The sequence below is a fragment of the Ascaphus truei genome, chromosome 16, assembly GCF_040206685.1.
Source record: "Ascaphus truei isolate aAscTru1 chromosome 16, aAscTru1.hap1, whole genome shotgun sequence".
NCBI lineage: Eukaryota > Metazoa > Chordata > Amphibia > Anura > Ascaphidae > Ascaphus > Ascaphus truei.
The window spans coordinates 22,657,106-22,679,886 of record NC_134498.1 but is presented as its reverse complement, the minus strand read 5'-3'; the positions used below and the strand labels follow the sequence as shown (position 1 = coordinate 22,679,886).

The 22,781-nt window shown below is 38.8% G+C and overlaps 1 protein-coding gene across 1 annotated transcript in view; it reads left to right on the top strand.

Moving 5' to 3' along the window:
• Window positions 1-22,178, top strand: part of LOC142467315 (protocadherin-11 X-linked-like) — a 1,193,920-nt gene extending 1,171,742 nt beyond the window's left edge. The window contains exon 6 of the mRNA XM_075572837.1: window positions 19,911-22,178. Within this exon, the coding sequence (XP_075428952.1) occupies window positions 19,911-20,290 (380 nt within the window). The 3' untranslated portion in view covers window positions 20,291-22,178. The remainder of the gene's footprint in view (window positions 1-19,910) is intronic.
• Window positions 22,179-22,781: the final 603 nt, after the last annotated feature.

Genomic DNA, 22,781 nt, shown 5'->3' with positions numbered 1-22,781 from the left:
CTTCAGCATAGGTGGTTCAATCAGTGGCTCAGTTAATGTCCGAGCCACCTGTGCTGAAGCAGGGTTATCCTTAAAACATGACCCATTGGTGGCCCTTGATGATGGAAGTTGGCCACCCATGCTACAGAATAAACAAGTATATATCCCGCAGACCAGAGGACTCTCCTGTATGTATAAGATCAGAGTGGCCCTCTCTCTGTGAGATACCTATGGTTTATATTCATTAAACTCCAGCAAAGGATTTAATGGTTGATCATTAAGATCGCCACACTCAACCATGAAACTACTGTAGCTATTCATCTCCTTTTCAAAGAGCTCCTTGTGACCTTCATACTGTAGACAGAGGAGCGAGAGTTAAAGAGAGTATTAGTTCAAGAAAAAAACAGAGGGAAAGGAGATAGAGAAAACTAAAGAACGCCTTGACCTTTTTGTAGTCCCGCAGAGCAATAATTACTAAACTTTTCTTTGCTGCAGATCAGTGCAGATCAGTCCAGTTCACATAATTGTGTAGAGGAACATTATAATTACTTAGACTTGTTAATTATTTATTGAAATACTGGCAAAATATTAAGTAAGTAGTAAAATGTTGAATCTTAAACACAGTACTGCCATGGAATAGTCTTTAGTACCGATAATGTCAGAGAGCAGGAAAGAGGTGATTGAAGTACATTTTAAGGGGGGATTTGTGCATCACTGCTAATAGCCTAACCAGGAGCAGAAATTAGCAAATTTTACTTGCGGATTTGGATCCTCCTCGGTTCGGTCGGTTCCTTTGGTCTGCGGATTTCCATGAACCCATCTCAAAAAGAATGATTTGTCTTTTCTGGGTTTTTTTTTTTTTTAATCAAAGGCAGTCTACATGGCGGATTCTGCAATCAATGGGTGTATTCTGCAATCAGTGGGTGTATTCTGCAATCAGTGGGTGTATTCTAGAATCAGTGGGTGTATTCTGTAATCAGTGGGCAAATTCCGCAATCAGTGTGCGGACTCCGCAATCAGTGGGCGGACTCTGCAATCAGTGGACAGATTCTGCAATCAGTGGACAGATTCCGCAATCAGTGGGCAGATTCCGCAATCAGTGGGAGGATTCCACAATCAGTGGGCAGATTCTTAAAAATCCATCCGGATTGAATTCAATGGCGGTTTTGGATTAAATCCGCATGGATTGAAACTGGGACAAACCATCGACGGATTTTAAACGGACTTTGACAGTTTCACCCACTTCTAACCAGGACCATCAGTGCTAGAAGGAATATCTGGTGCAGTTTAGTCATGTTTATGATTAAAATACCTGCCCTCCATGAAGTCCTCAAATACTGGAACTGTTTGCTAAGAAATTATTAAATTTTAAAGATAAATATATAAGTATATAATATTCATTACTCGTATATAATCAAATAAAATATTACATTGGATTAAAATGACTACTAAAGTAACACTAATTATAATTATCTTGTCTAGACATATGCTTCTCAGTTTTAACTTGAGTATATTTCTCAAAATGTAAACATTAAAATAATATGTAGCACGTGACATGGCAACATCCATCCTAACAAAGAATAAGGCTGCATCTACGCTGCTGCTGACCGCGCTTCGCGTGGTCAGCACAATCAATTTAAATCTGTCCGGCCATGGTCATGCGGTGGGCGTGCGTACGCTTGCAGGCCCAGGGTGCTTGCCAAGACAGATTAAATTGAGTTTGTGGCGTGCTGAGGGTTCACATAACCTCCTCAGCCAATCAGCGTCAGTCACTGTTAGGCCATGCCCCCGTGCCCCCCACCCTTCCCCGCACGTGCACAGAAAAAGTGTCTGGACACCCTGCGCTCATGCTTGGAGACTTGGTGACGTCACCACTCAAGCATGAGCGTGGTCAGTGGTACGGAGGACACAGCCTAATATTGCATGGGGTCTGTAGGATTGCAGTGTTGGTGTAGAACAGGTGTGCTCAACTTCAGACCTCAAGCCCCCCCGTCCCCCCAGATCCCCCCAACAGGAAAGGTTTTAAGGATAGCCCTGCTTCACCATAGGTGGCTCAATCTGTCCCTGCTTCAGCATTGGAGGCTCAGTTTTTGACGGAGCCACTTATTGAGCCTCCTGTGCTGAAGCTGGAGGGGGGGGGGTTGAGGACTGGAGTTGAGAACCCCTGGGGAAGAATAGAAGAATACGTTCCACCATAATGCGGACGAGAAAGTGAAAAGATTCCCGTAGGTTTCCTTTAAACAGGACCAGGTGCCATTTTGAGATGAATTCTGATTAAATAAATAATAGGACATAAATTAACAGTCATCTTTTTTAATTGATGCTAATTGATTGCTATATTCTTACATAATGAGGTCCTTGAATATTGATGTGGCCATAAGCATCAATATAAATGTCATGACGAAAAGACCAAGGTTGTATTCTGCTTGAGTGGTTTCTCTATTAATTATACCTTGATTATTATGGCTGTCACTTCACTTTATACTGCAGGTGCTGCATATATAACTAGATTACTTACAGAGAGGAGTGTAGTGCTTAATGTGTTTACATCTTTATTGACAAGTAAACAACAACAAATAAACCTAATACTGATATTATTTCACACGGGCGCTTAAACAACTCGCTGATTTACAGATACTTCAATTGTTAGTCTATATTGACAACCTTTATTTGTTTACCATACATTATATAAGTTATGGTGGGTGAAAAAGGTGACAAAAAAACTCCAACTTTAACATGCAGTGAGTATTAGGCTATAAGGGTTCCTGGTAAAAAATGGATTTCAGGCAAAAGGTGACACAGTGTACTCATTTGCTTGTCATTTCCCAGAATCCCTTGCTGCAGTGGAAGCACTATATGCTAGGTGATAATGTGAAAGGCAGGGTTGCAGACCTGTCTAAGACACGTGAGTGTGCTCACAAGTGATATTGTTTATTTGTTTAAATATACTCATACACTTACCTCTAGTGCACTTTGTGTTTGTTTCCCCTGTCTTGTCCACAAAGCTTGTCTTCGGAGGATATTGTGGGAGCAGGGAAGGCCCCATGCACAGCAGCTGCAAAGAGGTGAAGCTGTTACCATCCATCTCGCATCAATCGGAAGCACGAGTGCGGATCCAACCTTTTTTCTTCTCTTTCACTCTAAAGTTAATTTAATAAAATGTTTTATGAGCTTAGAAGTATATGGAGAAAGTTTTTTTTTTTTTAATATATATAAATTCCAAACCTTTAATTCTCAGAAAATCAACGTTAATTCAAAGCCCTTTTAAACACATCTATCACACAATATTAGTAAACTTAAAGCTGCAGACTAAGCACTATCCTATATGTTTTTTTTAATTATAAATCAGTTCTGTACTATGAGAAAATACTTGTAGCATTTAAAAAAAAACCTCTACAAGACATTTTTAATGTGTTATAATGTAATAAGCATTTTTGTTTCTATAGCAACCATTTACAAAGTCATATCCCGTTCTTCTTCTGAAACAGGCTCTGGCACACCCCTGTTTGAGCCCTGCTCTCTCTCTCTAGCAGTGCACCAATTGTATCTAGTGACTGCCTGGTCACATGATCTTCCCCACAGAGCTTTGCATCTTTGGTCCCTTTCTGCTGCAGTGACAGCCATTTAGCGAACCCAGAGCTGAATCTTTGCTGATCGATCAGCAACTTAGCTAATTACTTATCATTGTGTGGATTGTATTGAATGGGGAAAAAATCAAAAAAACGGCAGCTTGCACTGCTGCTTTAACGACAAAACACATTTGATAATTCTGGTGAAATCGTGTTGCTGAAGTGGATTTAACTTGTTGGGGGTGTTTACTAAAAATCAATTAAAAAAACATTCATTACCTTAGATAGCAATTAATACACTTTTTGTTGCAATAATCCATTACATGGACAAAGCTCTGTAGATGGCCCATATCTATGGCAATGCACTGTTAGAATGGGTTTGATAAGTTACAATGCTGAAACTCCAAGGGCTAATTTTGCCAGAAATGCAAATGCACCATTTTTTTTTCATTACAGTTTCAAATGTAATAAATATGAAAATATTAAAAATAGTTTAAGAACACTGGCTCAGTGCCGTTTCTGTCACATTACCTTCTTTAAATATAGATTATGTTTAGTATTCTAATTAGAAATACATAATATTTGAACAGGGTTCTGCTATATTTTATTCTTGCGAAACTATCACTTCTCCTTCCAAGAAAATTATACATTCGCGGTATAGTACAGTATGTAGCGGGAGCAGATGGTTCTAAAATAATTCTGTACATCTATAGTACAGAGTTTTTTAAGGTTAAATGCTGTTTTAAGTTATCTTCAAAGTGTCAGACGTTTCATAACATTAGGGTTATGGATCTAAGATTCATATTATAGAAAGCCCCCCACTATTTGTACCTAGGTATGAAACAGGGACCCAAGACATATTACTGCTGCACTATATTGCTTGAGCTAAAAGAAAAATTCCAGTACAATAGCACTATCTGTAGCAGATAATTGATGTATGTCTGGAGTACCTTTGGAGACTGAGGGCCATGGGATAATGGTAATGGTGAAAGGGTCTGTAGCTGAAAGGACATGGAGTAGCTATAGAATTTGTTTCTGGCCTGTTCTGAGACATGTGAACAAAGTAAGGCCGTTGGATTGCTTGGGTAGCATTTAATGATAGGAAATAAGTGAAGGTTCAGTAGCAAGGCATGGAATGCTTTTCCCTATGGCTTTAAGGAGAACACCTTCTACTGTCAAGAAGATACTTTCAGGGTGGAAATGAAATTGAAAAGCATGTGCAAGTGATAACCAACATCCAGGGATGGCAGAAATATTGAGTAAAGCTCTTTAAAGAGTAAGAATTTGAGTGACAGGACAGGTTCAGTTATTTGATTGATATTATGTTAGAATAGAGAGAGCAAACTGTATCTTGTGCAATTGTGGGAATGACTAGAGGAATGTGGTTTTACTTGTTAAGCATATACACTGCTCAGCTAGGGAACATTTAAATATATAGTGAGAGTTTATTAATATATATATATATTATTAGTATTAGTATATAAATATATTTAGTACCCAATCTTTCAAAATGTGTTTAAATGGTCAGAAGGATATAACAAGAGTTGTAAAACCAAAAATTATTTTTATGAATTTTAGCATCACCCTGTGGGACTATGTGGAACATTAAGATAATTTTTTACTCTAGTTTTCCATTTGCTATGACCACCATTTAGAGAATAAGCTTAACAAAGTTAAAAGGCAAAGGTCTATATTTATTAAAGCTGCGTCCTCTGTGCAGCTGACCACGCTCATGCTCGAGAGCGGTGACGTCACAAACTCTCCAAGCATGAGCGCTTGCTGTCCGTCATATTTTTTGTGCATGCGAGCTGGCGGGCTGTTGCTGGGGGCGTGGCTGAGGAGTGATTGGTGCTGATTGGTTGAAGAGGTCATGTGACCCCTCAACACACCTGAAAGACAAATGAATCTGTCTCAGCAAGCACCTAGCGCCCACAAGCATACGGGCGTGAGCGTGGCCAAACACCTTCCCATTCATTTTGCTGACCGGGCTAAGCACCAAGTGCGGTCAGTGGCACAGAGGACGCAGCCTAAGCCATATTCTATGGTGTCCATGCTAGGACATTTATGTGTGTCATGTGAAACTCCATCCTTCCTTTCCTAAACCTCCTCCTAAATCCCCTGCTCCTTCCTCCAAAACGCCCTCATCAAAAACCCCATCACCCTTCCCAACAAACTTCTGTTTTTAATTATTCTTTTTAATTTGCATTGATACTGTATCTTTTTTTCATTTGTATTCCATTATTTAGTTAAATAATAACATATAAATCATATTAAAACATTAATTCAAAACGTGTAAATGGTACATACACATAAATACATCACTGGTTACTAATTGAAAACAAATCAGTCATGTTAAACCAATAATTAAAAACATGAATGCATTATTTCATGAATTAATTATGTAATAAAATACATAATGAATGAAATAATGTGAAACATATTGATATCATAGTGGGAGAGCTTTGTAGGAGGGAGCTTTGGTGGAAGGATGACAGAGTTTTAGAGCAGGGAGAATGGAGGAGGCAGTTCCAGAACCAGGAGTGGGGTTTAGAAGGAGGAGAACGTTTATAAGCAGGAAACAAGAAAGAGGGAGTTTGACGTAGGGGGTGGGATTTATCTAAGAGGTGGAGAAGGGAGTTTTGCAAGAGGGATGAAGTTGTAAAGAGGCAGGGAGCTCGTAGGAGGGACGGTGGAGTTTCACAAGACACGCATGGATGTCCTAAAATGGACACCATAGTTTTCTGCCATAAGACACCTTACAGGCTATTGACTTGAATACGCTGTATGGTGTCTTCCAGCATTGGAATGTGCCTTGTGGCAGAAGCTAATAAATATGGCTCATTATGTAAATATTTGGCAAAATGTTAGGACTGAAAAAAGGATTAGAATTATGTGAATTTGTGAGAGTTTATAAAAGAAAATGGGGTGGGGCCGTTCGTGATATAAATATATGTGTACGTGGCTGTGTTCCCTAACCACTATCAGGATACATTGCTTAGTAGATTATATCAAAATATTGAGACTTTAATAGGATAAATCATGTATGCGAGCTTTATAGGTGAACTGATCTTCAATGTCAAAGTAAAAGCTACAATTCTGAACAAGATAATTTGTTGTTTTGGAAACTTTCCTCTTTAAACATCAGAGCCAATGAAGGCTTCACCTCTACTCAACATATTGGGTACATTTGTATGTCTTTGATTGTTATTTCATATCCACTGATAATATATTTGTACACAAAAATTCTTTTAGATGGTAGCACATTTTCAAATGACAGGACACTATGTTCCTATGAATGCTGCCATTAGCAGTTTGCTAAACACTGGAGTAGAATAGAATGTCTTTGCTTGGTTACATTAGTATTGTGTAGTTTGTTCCATATAGACTGTTATTGGAGTGATATAAAGGAAGAGGGATTATTACCCATCAGAACAGCAGTGTTTCTAATGTAATTCCATGTTTTCGTGGTATTTTTATTGTTGGAAAACTCGCGTACAGATTCTGAAAGTTATTTGACCATGACCAGACATTAATGTCCATGAAGTAAAGAGTGATACACTGTGCTCATTTGCCCTTCCCCATTATCCCTTAGCATACAGTGCTTCCACTGCAGCCAGGGATTCTGGGTAATGACATGCAAATATGCACACATTTTATAAAGATAAAAGTGACACACGTGCAAATACTTGTAATTTCCCAGAATCCCAGGCTGCAGTGGAAGCCCTGTGTGCTAAGAGATAATGGGGAAAGGGCAGGGTTACAGACCTGTCTGAGACATGGCTTTTACTGTGCTAAGAGATAATGGGGAAAGGCAGGGTTGCAGACCTGTCTGAGACATGGCTTTTACTGTGCTAAGAGATAATGGGTAAAGGCAGGGTTGCAAACCAGTTAGACATGAATATGCTCAGAAGTGATATTTGTATTTACTGCAACATGTAGATACATATATTAGTTTATTACTTCTCGAGCGTGTTCGGTGTTGGGATGGCTTGTACAGTATAACCCCATTTTACAATTGGAGAGGAAGCTATACTAAACCAAAATAAAAGGCGTTTATTCTACACTTCTGTTTCTGAATCTCCCATCTCCGCAGGTAGAAGAGATGTCACAATTACTGTCCAGTTTAACTACTGTTGCTTGTTAGACAGACACAGAGGCTGGTGATATCAAATATATCAGAAGAACCAAACTTCACACATAATACACATTTACATATATTTTGCTTTAACAAATGAAATATATAGAATATAATTCCATGAGCATGTGTCTGAGGCTTACATCGAGCGGGGTGGCCCACTCCAGTCCTCAAGTGCCACCAACATGTCAATTTTTCCAGATATCCCTGCAGGTGCTCAATCAGTGGCTCAGCCAGAGAGAGTATCCCCTGTTTGAATCTGAAGTTTATTACTGTGCATGAATAATTGCGAATAAACTATATTTGGCAAGGTTTTAGAGATAAGTGGGAGATATGTTACTATAACCCCCATCTATATATTATTACCAAAAAATATGTTTAGTGTGAAATATTGTATTGCTTACATCATTAAAATGAACCTTTTCATGCTAACAACTCATTTCCATTGCTTTTTCCATTTTTACTGTTAAAATGGTTTCTTGCAGAATTACGCCTGCTAAATTATGTCACCCAGGCGGCTGATTTTGGTCACCCGGGTAAGTTCTATCAATAATTTCTCCCTATTATGGCTGTATCCCTTGCTTGGGCTGAATTCAATCTCCAGCAACAAACACCCATGGCATGCTGTCTTTTGGCTGACATGAGCACTTAAAGCTGTCACTAGCATCCGTCTGGTGCATTCCTGCTGCGCTGATAACACATGCGGGGTGCAGTTTAATAAAGAATTCTTCAGCAAACGAGAAGCACTGCTGGCTGCAGAGAGAATGTTATTGGCCCTGCTGTACGTGTTCATGTATGGGCTGTGTTGTGAAAATATGAAATTTAGCTCAGTCATGATACCATTATGGGTAATTTGCTTAATTGTGTGCTAATTGTCGCTTGCTTTCTAATGAAACAAGACTGTGCTGAATGTAATTGTGGCTGGTTAACACTGTGAAATGGCTGCATTTAGTTTTTTTTAGTAATCTTAATGTATACATTTTTAGATAACTATGTTTATTTTTACTTTTTCAAATGAAAGTTCAGTACAAATGTTTAAAGACCTTTAAAGAAACAATCAAAGCCGGTTTTGTTGTTGTTTTGTTTTCATACAGGTTTGAAGCAGGGGGTCTCCTGCAAAGAACCCCATTCATTTCAGCTCAGGGGGCCCTCTGCTTCCAGCAATACTTACCTCCGAAGGGGGTGCCGGTATCTTTGCAGTTTAAAGCTCCCGTGTCACATGGGCCTGAATGGGAAGCCGCATCAAGTGACCTCACGGATTCCTATTGGCCCGTAGGGCGCAGGAGCTTTGCAAATACGCCGTAATTTGAACCCTGGATGCAAGCCGGAGCAACTTCTGCCACCCACTACGGAAGTAAGTATCTCCGGAAGCAGGGGGTCCTCGGAGCTGAAATTAATGGGGTTCAGTTCCGGAGACCCCCTGCTTCAAATCCTCTATTAAAAATGTAAAGGAAAAACAGCTTTCTAACACACCTTCCTGCCGAAATTCAATATATTGCAATTTTATGCTCCAGACATACAAATCTAGCCGGTCTAACTGTTCCCAGTGTCGCAATCAAAATGGAGGAAAAATACTGCGCAGGGAGAGATGCAGCCACGATGATATTGCGGGGACCCAGTCCTTTCAATGGGAACCCCCCCCCCCCCAGCATGAATCCTCCCAGGCAGCAATCGATGCAGTCACAGGATGTGCGGCGGATCGCAACGCCGAGAACAGTCAGACCGACTACACCTGTATCTGTTTGTAACTTTTAACCTGTTTGACTGTGCTTTGTCTCACAGTAAAGAGTTATTTTTATGTTGCATTAATTCAATCTGTAACCACATGATTACTCATGGAGACTGTGATGGCAGATACACTAAATATCTTAAAAACAAGGTTGAACATCTTTTTAGAAAGGAAAGGTATATAGGTATAAAGCAAGTAAGGAACTATGGGAAGGATGTTGATCCAGGGAGTAAACTGATTGCCAATATTTGGAGTCAGGAAGGAATTTATTTTTCCCCTGCAGAGATATCATTGGATAATGTATCACTGGGGTTTTTTGTGTTTGCCTTCCTCTGGATCAATATACGGCAAGTACGGATATAGGATAAAATATCTGTCGTCTACATTTACATAGGTTGAATTTGATGGACATATCGCTTTTTTTCAACCTCATTAACGATGTACAATATTTTGAGGATTACTTTTAGTTTCCTTTGTTTTGAAAACAATATGGCACTTACACTGTGGTATAAGTTCCCATTTTTAAACAGGTTTGTGCATCAGTTGTAGTACAAACCTTCTTAAAAGAAGCATTGTATGGATTCAGGCCGTTACATCACTTCACACACAGCGCATCATTCATTGTTTGAAATTAAGTTTGACGCGTTGAGTTATATGGAATACTTGATTGATGCAATTTAAATTAAAACAGAATGATGTGTATTTTTCAATATTAGTGTAATATTACTTATAGCATACAGTGAAAATAATAAATGTTGTTAGGCTATATAAATAAACAGACGTGCTGAGTAACATACTTTTTGTTGATACATAATTATGCGCTAACAATATGTACAGACTTTTTTAGGGATTACACTAGGTTAAACGTGGCGTTAGACTTTATACATTTTCTCCTTTTCTTGTGAACACAGCAAAAGTCTTTTTTTTTGTATATACCATTTACATTTGTACACCTCGCGCAGTCCATTTGCAAGCCAAAATTGTGTGCTCATTTGCATCTCATTACCCAGAATCCCTGGCTGCAGTGGAAGCACTGTATCTTAAGATATAATGGGGAAAGACAGGGATGCAGACCCGCCTGAGACATGTGAATGTGCTCACATGTGATATTTTATCTGCTGTACGGTGAAGGGTTATTGTCACTTTTTCACCCACCATAACTTATTTAAGATATGGTTGTGTCAAAAAAAGAAACATTTTGTTTTTGTTACAATGATGGCGCAGATTGAGAAATGTCAGATTAGTACATCAACGCACACAAGAGCAATTCAAAATCAGATTCCCGTGATCAGATTTCCTGTCATTTTGATATAAGACATATTGCCTGGTATTTTTCCTTTATTATAGCACATAGCTTAGAGTTTTTTGTTACTGCTGTATTTCAAGACAAATTTGTTTAGTGTCACATTTTTCTAGCTGTTCCTCATGATTGATAAAACAAAGTATATTATTTGGCCTATAATGCATAGCAACATAGCAGCAGCACGTGTCCTGAGAGGTCCACTGCAATTTTCACAAAGATCCAAAGACAAGTGAAACTGTATCATGATTTCATTCTAAGAGGACATAGATTGAGGTATTTGGTTATATATGATGAGAAACATCTCCGATGGTTCAGCCACTCCTTTCTGTGTGTCGTAATTTGTGCCAAGTAAGAAATTCCTCTTTTCTGTAGTACCGTAGTATTGGTTGACAAAATAAATCCATGGGACTTAAATATCCACTAACATGGGGAAAGCATATTGAATTGGGGTAAATTAGTCACTCTGTAACAAAGCCTTCACAAGCAGTACCAATGGAATCATATCTTAACAGGGTGGTTCTTTTCTGTTTACATTATACCATCATTTATAATTACTTTCTCTTATGTATTTATATTCTTAAACGGCTTTGCTAGGATTCTTTTCAATACTCTTCATTTGGATCTTGCCATTCAGGGGGCTCTGCAGTCATGCAATTCTGGTGCAAAATTGGAACAAAAAGAAAAAAGTTCACTTTGCACCAATGAATCTTGGCACTTTGTACAATTTTTGCCTTGTGTGCAACATTTTGAAGCTTGGGGAGTCAATAAGTGGAGTTTCATGGTGCCAGTATTAAAACAACATGTGTTATTGAAACATACTCTAAATGTTTTGCACCTCTCGTCTCATTTTTTCCCTTTTATTTGAACCAAAATGTCCCCCAGGTGATGTTAATTTCTCATCACATCAATATGCGCCCGGTGTCAGAAACTTCTTACATCTGGTGCAACAGAGCGCAGAAGGGCCCAGCCCTAGTGTTATACTTACAGGTCGTCATCTGATTTGGATGAAGGCACGAGACCCAATAAAGCAGAGGTGGCCAACTCCAGTCATCAAGGACCACCAACAGGTCAGGTTATAAGGATATCCCTGCTTGAGCACAGGTGGGTCAGTCAAAGACTGAGCCACTTATTGAGCCACCTGTGCTGAGGCAGGAATATCTTGAAAACCTTACCTGTTGCCCTTCGAGGACTGGAGTTGGCCGCCCCTGCACTAAAGCCTCTGTGATAATATAACCATCATAGTTTGAATGACATTTTGCGAGGAAAAATCAGCATTTTTTGGTAATTAAGTTTAATTTATTTTGCTTTAGTATTTACCTTCAGATGGTGATTTGAAGAACTCATGGAATCAATGATCTTAACTCAACCATCCTCTTTGATGCCTGGAGCCTTTTCCAGTAATTACATTTGGGATATAAAAACATTGAGACAAATTTGTTGACTGAAATGTGCAGAAATTATTTCTCTTTTATACACAGCCTGCTTGCTGAAAATGCAATTTACATTCCACATGTATTGGCCAATCTAGCTATAGAACAAGTATAGTGGAACATGCTCACTGCTAGATTTGTTCATTGTACTTTAAATAGTTTATTACAATAATCCTGCTCTATTCCATTACATCACTGTTCTCTTAGCTATGTGTTTCACTAGTTGGATGAATTACATTTACAGTATATAATAAAATAATGATTCAATTACCAACATACTGAACAAAATATTCACATTGACAAACAATTTGGAATAGTAATTGCTTTCCATTTGACAGCTTGTTCCAGGCGAATTGAAAGCCGTGTTCTTACGTGTGTCATCTAAGCATGGCAGGTTCCATGTTTTTAAGGATATTTTGTGTTCAGTATCTTACATTTTAAAACTTTCTTAGAATACAGTCTTGCATGTGAAAAACTGTGAGTAAATATGTTGACGAGACAAAGATCAGAATACACCTAGAACTAACCCTAATTTCATTTTGTTAAATACAAATAGCTAATATGCTCATCTACTGTATAGTAAGAATGGGCAATTTAAGTCTGTTTTTTTTTCTAAAACATTTTGTGTTGTGGGTTTGGATGGTGGTTTTTGTTCTAAAAATGTTGTGTTATTAAATGCAGTTTGTTTGATTTTTTTTTGGAGTTTAAGCAAATTATGTTAAAAAATATAACCTCAAATACTGTATGGAGGAAAATGTTAAAATGTTAAAATAGCTTAAAATAAGTATAAAATCATAAAAACAACTAGAAAACTCAAATAATACAACTGATAAACCTAAAATAATTAAACAATTATATTGTGAGACACATGGGCATTTGGCCGAGTGTTGATTTGGTTCTAAATTATTTTTGGTTTTAAAATGTTGAGTTTTGGTTACGTATTCGGTTCTCCAACGTTCTGATTTCACACACCTGGTTTTGCCTATTTCTAATTTATAGTCTAATCATATGTATTAAACAAAGTAATACAGCTAATGATGATGACACAGATATAGTAATAAGAAATCAATGACTAAAATTGGAAGTACAATGTGAAGCAAAATATTCAGAAGGAAATAAAAACCATGTACAGATGCAGCAGCCGATATTCGAACATATCACGGAGCTGTTTTCGTGTGCGCTGCGGTAGTCCATGCGGCTAATCACGCGGTTGCTTTGATTGAATTTCATGGATTCCGATTTCTTTGGGTGCAATTCTTCGCGTTTCCATGGCAGAAATGAATGAATTGTAATGTGCGCAGTACAGTACTGTGTCAATTTGCAGGTGTTTAAAAACCAGAACACTAAAATGCTATTTTCTACACTCGATAAAACACGAGTCACCACGCGGGCATGGCGCGTCATGACATGGGTATTCTGAGGTATACAACGCGTGATATGTTCAAATAACGGCCGCTCCATCTGTATGTGAATTTGTTATATGAATACTGGAGTTCACAAAAGAGTCTTACTCTTCGTAAGAAAACTGCTTTAGTACAACAGATCTGGGGAACAATACACAAGCTACAAAAATGACATTTTAGTCAGAGTTACATAGTTACATAGTAGATGAGGTTGAAAAAAGACGTACGTCCATCAACTGTTGAACTTTTTAAGAGTGACGTACAGTACTAGGCTATTTCATTGTAAAATTGTCAGTGAAGTTAGTGAACCCAGTTCCTTTTTCGCCAAACATCTAAAGTCAATTTGCAGATTACATGACTACCTACTCCTATTTTTGCTCAATCTTGGCAGAAATGGGCAAATTTGCCGAACATTTGGAGCGCTGTCACTTATATGAAAATGTCCCGAAAACGTGGAATGTAAGAGTATTTTGCAAATATACTGTAAATAGCCAGGCACAAGTAGAGAATATGTTGCACACGGAATATGAGAATAAACAACAGAGATACTTATACACTCCTAATACACTCCTAATACACAGGAATACACATAGTGTAGCTATACGTTTGCAGATTCCACAAAGAAAGAATTAAGGCAATTCAGACTTCCAAAAAATAAATGTTTTCAAGCCAAAAGATGAACCAAGATTTTGGCTGTCTATGCAGCCTTTATGAAGAAAATGGCATTCGTTTTGCAATAAATGGCACCCATTTTCTTGGAAAAGGATTCAACTTTTCAACTGGTTCAACTTTTGACTTGAATACATTTGGTTTTTTTTTAAATCCAAAGTGACTTAATTCTCCTTACTTGGAAGGCACATTTGAAAATATTCACACATCAGTGAGTATAATGTGGTATGGATATTTGAAGAAAAAGGCGTACAGATGGCAACTGATTTTAACAATGTTTCTGCTTCACTTCCATCATGCTCGCTACGCCAATACATAACAGGTATAAAACTTTAGAAATCTAATGTACATCAAAAGTATGAAACTAAACAAACACGCCTGTTATATTTGATACAGAAACCGAAGCATTGCATGGTTTTCCATCGCGGTTCTTCACTCGAGAATGTTAGCAGTGATGATGAAAGTCCATCCATTTCTATAACAGCCATTTAAAACTTCTTACTTTATTCCTATCCAGAGTATGAAACCTTTAAAGAAAAAAATCCAACAGTCAAACATTGGGATTAATATTGTGTGCCGTTGAAGAGCGTACATTTGGAATGATTGTATTGCTCTCCAAATTCATATGGAAGGTTTATGCGGGAAACATTTTTATAGCGTACTTTTTTCCCAATTCTTCTAGCAATAAAACGTAGGTGTCCAGAGCAAACTGAAACAAGATAATCTCAGATTTATGAAGAATACCCTGTAGTTATCAATGTTTTTTTTTATACCAATATAGCTAGTCTAACTGTGGCCTCGCGACTATGGTAACACAACCGGCATCTGAGAATTAATACGGTAGGAGGTCCAATTTGGAAGGATGGATCCCCCCACAGCCCGATCGTGCAGTCACTGTGCCCAGTGATTTTGCTTATTCGTACGCGGAGCCAGAGACTAATTCTTGCTACGTCTATAGCAGACGTGATGACACTGGTTTACACACTAGTGTGTGTGAAATTGCACAGTATCCTTGCCTCCCTTCTCAGGCGGAGCTGATCCAAAACAGTGGTGGCTGGATCAGGAAACGTGGGGAACCCCTCCTACAGCTCCCCCACCCCGTCGGTAGTTTACTACAGATGCAGCCACTGGTGTTAGACTACTTGCCTGGGAAAATCTGTGGTTATCTTGCAGTAATACGTGAGATGGTCTAGAGCTGCTGAAATGGCCCATTGGATTAATAAAGCGGGGGTCCCTGTGTTTCAATGGGACTCGCAGCCTGGTAGGATTCACACAGCGTGTCCCATTCAAATGCAGGGACCCCTGCTGTGTTAATTCGATGAGCCATTAGTCGGCTGCAGAAATCTCGCAGTGTTAGGGCCCGCTCACATAGCGCGCTACTCAACGTGCGCAAGCTTATGTGCGAACGCGCGTTTGTGACAGAATCCTGGTGGCTAATGGTAGTGTTCAGTATTGAAACTACCATTGGCTGCAAAATGCAGCGTCAGAGCTGCTGCAGTCGCGGGAGTGTCTTGAAACTGTTATCTCGGCTGCAGTAGCGTGACGTCAATTTCAGCAGCCAATCAATGTCCAGACGTTTACATTGATTGGCTGCTGAAAATGACCAGAGACTCGGCAGTGGGGCCGGGGGGATCACACAGCCACAGGTCATGCAAAGTCTGGAGTAGGAGGGTCAAGCAGCAGGTTAATGCACACAGGTCAACGTGTCAAAAGCTTCATGCAGGGAAATTAGCAGAGATCTCTTCATCTTCCATTGAATTACTCTGGATTTAGGGCCTTTTTAAACAGAGAAATCATGTATGAAACTGAAATGCTGCATACCATTGTAAAAAAAAATAATACATGTAGATATTAGGGAGCATTTCGGATGCCTTTCAATGTGCCCCTGCTCGCCCCCCCCCCCCCCCCGCATCTGCTGGGGATGATCACAGATCACTCGACTGCAGGAGCGTGCGGCGGAGGCGCGCATAGAAGCAGGTAGTGTGAGCTCGGCCTTCCTATGAGATAGCCGCAGATTTTCCAAGACAAGTGGTCTAATACCAGCGGCTGCAACTGTATATATACTCTCCATTTGGCTGCCTATATAATCAGGCCCTACAGTACATTATTTGATAAGCTATATGAGGGACACATCCATGTGTAGCATGAGAGCAGGGACTGAGATCTTAATTTCCTACCTTTACTGTACTCTGACTTGACAGGTTATATATCTTATATATTTGTGGTGTGGTGTGGCGTGAGAGTAGGGAGGGACTGAAGTATTTTTGTATTACTCTTACCCCTCTGTCACTCACTTTGCTGGGACCCAGACAGGGACATTTGCAGAGCAGTGGTCAAAGGAATACTAAATTGTTTCTCCTTTCTGGGTTACCCGCTAATCATACTTCATGGATTCCCTGTAGTGAGTGAGGAGGGTATTTGCAGGTCAAGTACCTTGTGAACATATTGTGCTGTGAAAAAACTACAGATGTAGGACGACTCATTGTCTCCAAAGTCACGGCTCCAGAGACACTGCCGGCCACAACATCACTGCGAGGGGAGGTGGGTAAGGGGACCATTCTTTCGTACTGGACTTCCACGCAATGATCCTCCAGGACCAAAGAAGCCACATGGTTATGAATATTGCCCCGGTACCAGACAGTATATCTGGGGACATCTGTTTGGAGTCCTTACCATGTGTGGTCCACTTTTTATTTATAAAGCCAAAATATTCTTATCTTTTGATTTGTATGGGAATCAATGTCTTATTGATTTATAGTATGTAGGGATATAATCGAGCAGCAATTTCAATAGAGTATCAGCTGTGCTACTAACAGGCATGGCCGGACTTCGACCTTCAGAGGCCCTAAACTATGTCAAGTTTGAGGCCCCACAAATTAGAAATCCATTTATTAATCTGACTGAAGAGACCATTGAAAATATAAACATGACACTAAAATGGATAAAAGCATTTTACTAGCATTGTTATATAGGGTTGTCAGGTGTCCAGTATTTAACTGGACTGTCCTGTATTTGGACACTGTCCAGTAAAAAATGAGAGGTAATACTGGACGTGTGTCTATGTATTATCTCTCTGGACATGTATGTGTATACAGGTATTACTTCTCTGGACATGTATGTGTCCGTCCAGTATTACCTCTCTGGATGTAGTGACCTGACCAGCTTGGGGGGGCCACGGCATTTTCCCGTGCAGGGCTGTTGCTGGGGTGCTGGCAGCTTCCTCCATCCTGATTGACTGCTGCTGGATAATGCAGCCAAGCAGGAAGTGGTGTCAGAAGACTGGAGTTAGGGCCAAGGAGGGGAGGAAAGCATGGAGCGGAGAGAGAGAGAGATGAGAGGGGTGTGTGGTGAAAGTTTGACATGCTCAAGACACATCGTGTCCAGTATTTTTGGAGAAGATACATGGCAACCCTATTGTTATATACAAAGATGACAGTGTAAAGCTAAAATTAACCGTGTTTGCACACCTGGTTCATTTTAATATCAAAACATTTTCTATTGTGATTTTTGGTGACAAAAATCATTGACGATGTCTTCAAATGACAAGCTACGGCGTTTGTCACTTTCGGTGCACGTGATGCTTAGGGTCATATTTGAATGAAAATTACTATATTTATAGAGAATCTTCTTTTTCCCATATCTTCTTTATTTATCATCCGATTATCAAACTTGAAACACATTCATTTTATTCTATTTTTGAGGCCCCTCATATTGTGAAACCCTAAACTGTAGCTTAATTAGCTTATGCATAAATCTGGCACCACTAACAGGGCTTTATCCGCCTCTTGGGTTTGTCCGGCCTGACTTGTGTTTTTTTAAGGAAGGTGCATGGTACTTTTTACATATTATGTTTTATAATGAAATGCATTTCACATCTACCATTATGCTGATGAGTGAAGGGTGCAATTTTACTTGCTGTGTTAATTCATTTTAAAATTTGAAATTGCATTAATTTCCCCCTGGACATCCCACAAGCTCACCTTTAGGAAGAGACAAGTAGATGGAAATTAACATACAAGTCCCTAAGAAAGTGTGTGTGTGTGTGTGTGTGTGTGTGTGTGTGTGTGTGTGTGTGTGTGTGTGTGTGTGTGTGTGTGTGTGTGTGTGTGTGTGTGTGTGTGTGTGTGTATATATATATATATATATATATATATATATATGTATGTATATATATATATATATATATATATATGTATGTATATATATATATATATATATATATATATATATATATATATATATATATATATATATAGTGGTTTTCTGGGTATGCACCTTAACCCTGGCTGTGCTCAAAGCTGTGACCATGCAGCAAGCTTAAGCCTATAGGGAACCATGTTAAAAATGGTTATTGAGGCAAAAAGTGACACTGTGTGCTCATTTGCATGTCATTTCCCAGAATCCCTTGCTGCAGTGGAAGTGCTGTATGCTGGGTGATAATGGGGAAAGGCGGGGTTAATATAATATAATATAATGTGCAATTTAAAGTTAAGTTCTTGTCCATAAAATCGTATGATTCAACGTGTCTTAAATCAGTGAAAACCAAAAGCGCAAGAGGGAAGAATCATGGAGGAAATTGGAACTTGAACACAGGGACTAAGCACATAGCGTCTGCACAGCAGTATTGCGTACTGCGTCTGACCGCCGGTGATGTCACAAGCTGGTCATACACCCAAATTTTACCGCTCTGGTTGTTAAATACCTTACCAGAGAAAAAATATATATATACACATTTCTGCTCATCTCTCAAAGTTTGTTGCAAAATTATATAATTACCTCAAAGAGAAATACATCAATATTCTCTTAATAGATGGAGCAAACACCAGAATATCCTGAAATATAACATACAGAAAAACAATCCGATGTGGATTGCAATCCAAATCCTATTCGTTGTTTTCTTTGTTTTTTTTGTACGTTTTTGCCAATAATCTCTGACCATTTTGCTGGTGATGTGTCCATTTCATTCCCGTCTCCGAGCACCGTTTCCCAGGGGTTTCTTTCCCGTGCACTTTTGACCCTCTCCGTTTGAGGGGGCCGCTGATGTTGTGATTAGTTCCAGCTCGTTGTGGTTTTGCTCTCACATTGAACACATTTCTACACTAGTTTTGGCTTTTTTTTGGTCTTGTGCTTCTTCATGGTGTATACAATATAATGTTAATGTTTGATTCACAGGGAAATACTGTAGAACAGGGCTGGCCAACTAAAGTCCTCAAGGGCCACCAAAAAAGTCAGGGTTTCAGGATATCCCTGCTTCAGCACAGGTGGCTCAATTGGTCACAGCTTCAGGTGGCTCAATCAGTCCCAGCTTCAGCACAGGTGGCTCAACATTGACTGACCTCTGATTAAGCCACCTGTGCTGAAGCAGGGATATCCTTTAAACCTGGCCTGTTGGTGGCCATTGAGGACTGGAGTGGGCCACCCCTGCTATAACGTCACCTGCCCAAGGTCATGAGATCTTAATGTCATTACCACTGACCTACTCATTTAGCCCCGATACATAAATACCCTCCCAGGAATATCTTGACTAGAGATGTATTTTTTTTATATATATATATATATATATATATATATATATATATATATATATATATATAATCAGTGCAGAGACTGCTGAGCTATTTTCAGATGTTCACTAGATGCAACCTAATACAAATAAATGTAACTAATCTTATGCTCTGCTTTCATTATTTCAGCTATTGAAGTTAACCTCCAGAAAGCCTTGGCAGAGGCCTCAGAAACCTGCACACAGGAATGTCTCATTCTAGGCCATTCTGACAACTGCTGGATGCCACCATCGTTGACACAGTACCAACAATGCAACCCGCCTTTGCCATCATTTGGATTTCAGCAAGGTTGGGGACCTAGACCAGACGGAGTGCATACACTTGGAAGACCAGTGCCCAAGGATGATATTGACAAAGGGACATCTCGACCCCAGTTTTACAACACGTGTGAAAGACATTGCACTATCGAAGATCCAGTCAAATGTATTCCCCTGGCAAACTTCACCCCATGCCAACAAGCACCAGGTCCGGGGAATAATTCTACCTTTATACACGAGCACCAACTCTAAAAACATATCTTCTATAGCAGCTATTTCTCTCTTTACATTTAGGTCAGGTGTATATAGTCACTGCTTAACACTTCGTATACTGCATATGTAAGAATTTTAGGTGAGTAAAAATATATATATATATATATTTGAACTTAATTAAATCTTGGATTTTAGTGTAGAGTTTAATATACCTGTGTTAGCGTTGCTACTTGGTAAAATTAAATAAATAAAGACCAATGGTCCATTTTTACGGTTCAAATAGTTGTGCATTACACTACTAATTACCCATCCAGTATAGCACATTCTGATACTGTTACGTGTATTGCCATAGTAGAACACAGTACACAATATTTTCCATAACTTAGTTTGTATATTGTATATAGCACATTTGATCTTGTTTAATTAGCATATAACAGACCAGGTTTAAACTGGGCAATGTAAACAGCATACTAGCATAGTGTGGCGAGGTCTTGCTTTTAGTTTCCGTAGAAGGCAACTTTGTAAAAAGACGTCACGTGTGTTACGGTGTTAAGACAAGGCTAGAAAACGTTCACTAGAGTTCTCTCTTTTTCTTTTATATTTAAGTCATTTGTTATTAAATCCATTAGCTTTGCTTAATAAAGAGACGCATAAAAGTATGTAAATTAAACCTAATCGCTATAGGCGTCTGCTAAAAGCGTACTGTTGAACAGTGAACACCTAATACAGAGGTTCTCATCTCTGGTCCTCAAGTCAAGACACCCCCATAGGCCAGCTTTGAAGGATATCCCTGCTTCAGCACAGGTGGCTCAACCAGTGATTGAGCCACCTGTGCTGAAGGTGGGATATCCTAAAAACCCTGACTTGTGGGGGGGCTTTGGACTGGAGTGAAGAACCCCTGTCCTAATATTTTGCATTTAGCATAAGATAGTTAACTAGGACTTAGCCATGCAAAAAAAGTATACATTACATGTGGAGTTCATGAGCTCAACTCTTCACTCGAGCCACCTGTTGTACTCCTTTTTAGGTGTAAAATAATCTTAACTTTAATGATATATATTTGTTTTTGTTTTTATTGCAAAGCACTGGCAGTGAAAGAGTTGAACAACCACAGGACTAATGCTAGATTACAGTATGTTCCTGATTGTATGACCCATGGCACATCCAATAACATGTGCCCATACAGTGCAACATACAGTATGGATAGTGTTCAGTCAGTTACACAACCACCAAACTAAATGGGAGAAACATGTAATTAACACACTACGATCACTTCCATTCGGAGCGTCTCATGATTGCTTTAAAGGTTACAGATTATTGTCTGAATGTAATGCTGCCTGGTGTGAAGCTTCCGATAACACAGAGAAAGGGCCAGTAAACTTCAAGGCAGATGCAGAGGAGATGCCTTTTTAAGATGCAAATTAATTATAACCTCAGCTTCTGTTTGGCATTCTGTTCTGTTCCCAACCTTTGAGTTCTGTGCTGGTATCCCACTGTCTGACTACCTCACTCAATGAAATTCCATAGGGCATCCAATTTACCATCGAGAAAGATCAGCCTGGCCATTTTTGGGATGCATTAAGCTAAAGCACAGTAGATCATGCTTGAATAAAGAAATCCTGTGAATTTTGATTGGGTACTGTACATTTCTGTGTAAGCTTCCTAATGTAACCTAACAGTGTAATTTACAAACAAATCTTTGTGTAAAATGCTGTAATTTATCTGCTTGTACGCTTATAGAAATTCCACTTTTTGAGGGATCCAAATGAATGCTGAGACAGCTATTGTTCTTTCTGTGCTCAACAAATATAAGTAGTAGCAATTTATATATTGTCCCCGCTGTACATTTTTGGGAAAAATATTTTGTTTTTAATGTGCAGAAATTCTTCACTTGAACCTTATAATAGTCAGATAAGAAAACCTAAAACGATTCAATTGTAATATATATATATATATATATATATATATATATATATATATATATATATATATATATATATATATATATATATATATATATATATATATATATAATCTTGTGACACACTGAATTCAAATTGCATGTATAACCTGGAAATAAATGTTAATTCTGCTGGGACTTGAATACATTAGCTGTAGTCTTCACTTCAGATGTCATGTTAACTTTCTAACTGTGTTTCTATGTCAGCAATAAATAAATGTTTCAAAATGTTACCTAGGAGTTTCAAAGAGATAATATCTTACTTGGTGAATATTATTTATGAGTAACATAGTAAATTAGTACTGTATGTTGAATGAGTGTATTGTGTTGGTGGTAAACACTGAGCACTTGAACATAAGTATTTTAGGACATATACAAAGCACAGACTAACCACTCTAAATTAACAATTAACTTTATTCCTATTTGAATGGGAGATATTTCATGTTTTGCTTTGCTCTGGCTCTCTATTTAGAGTAGTCTGATAGGGATAGCCACATGGTGAATGGCTCTCTTATTTACATAGCTGACCTCTATATTTAGTGCCATTTATCCATTGCTGAAAATAAGGCG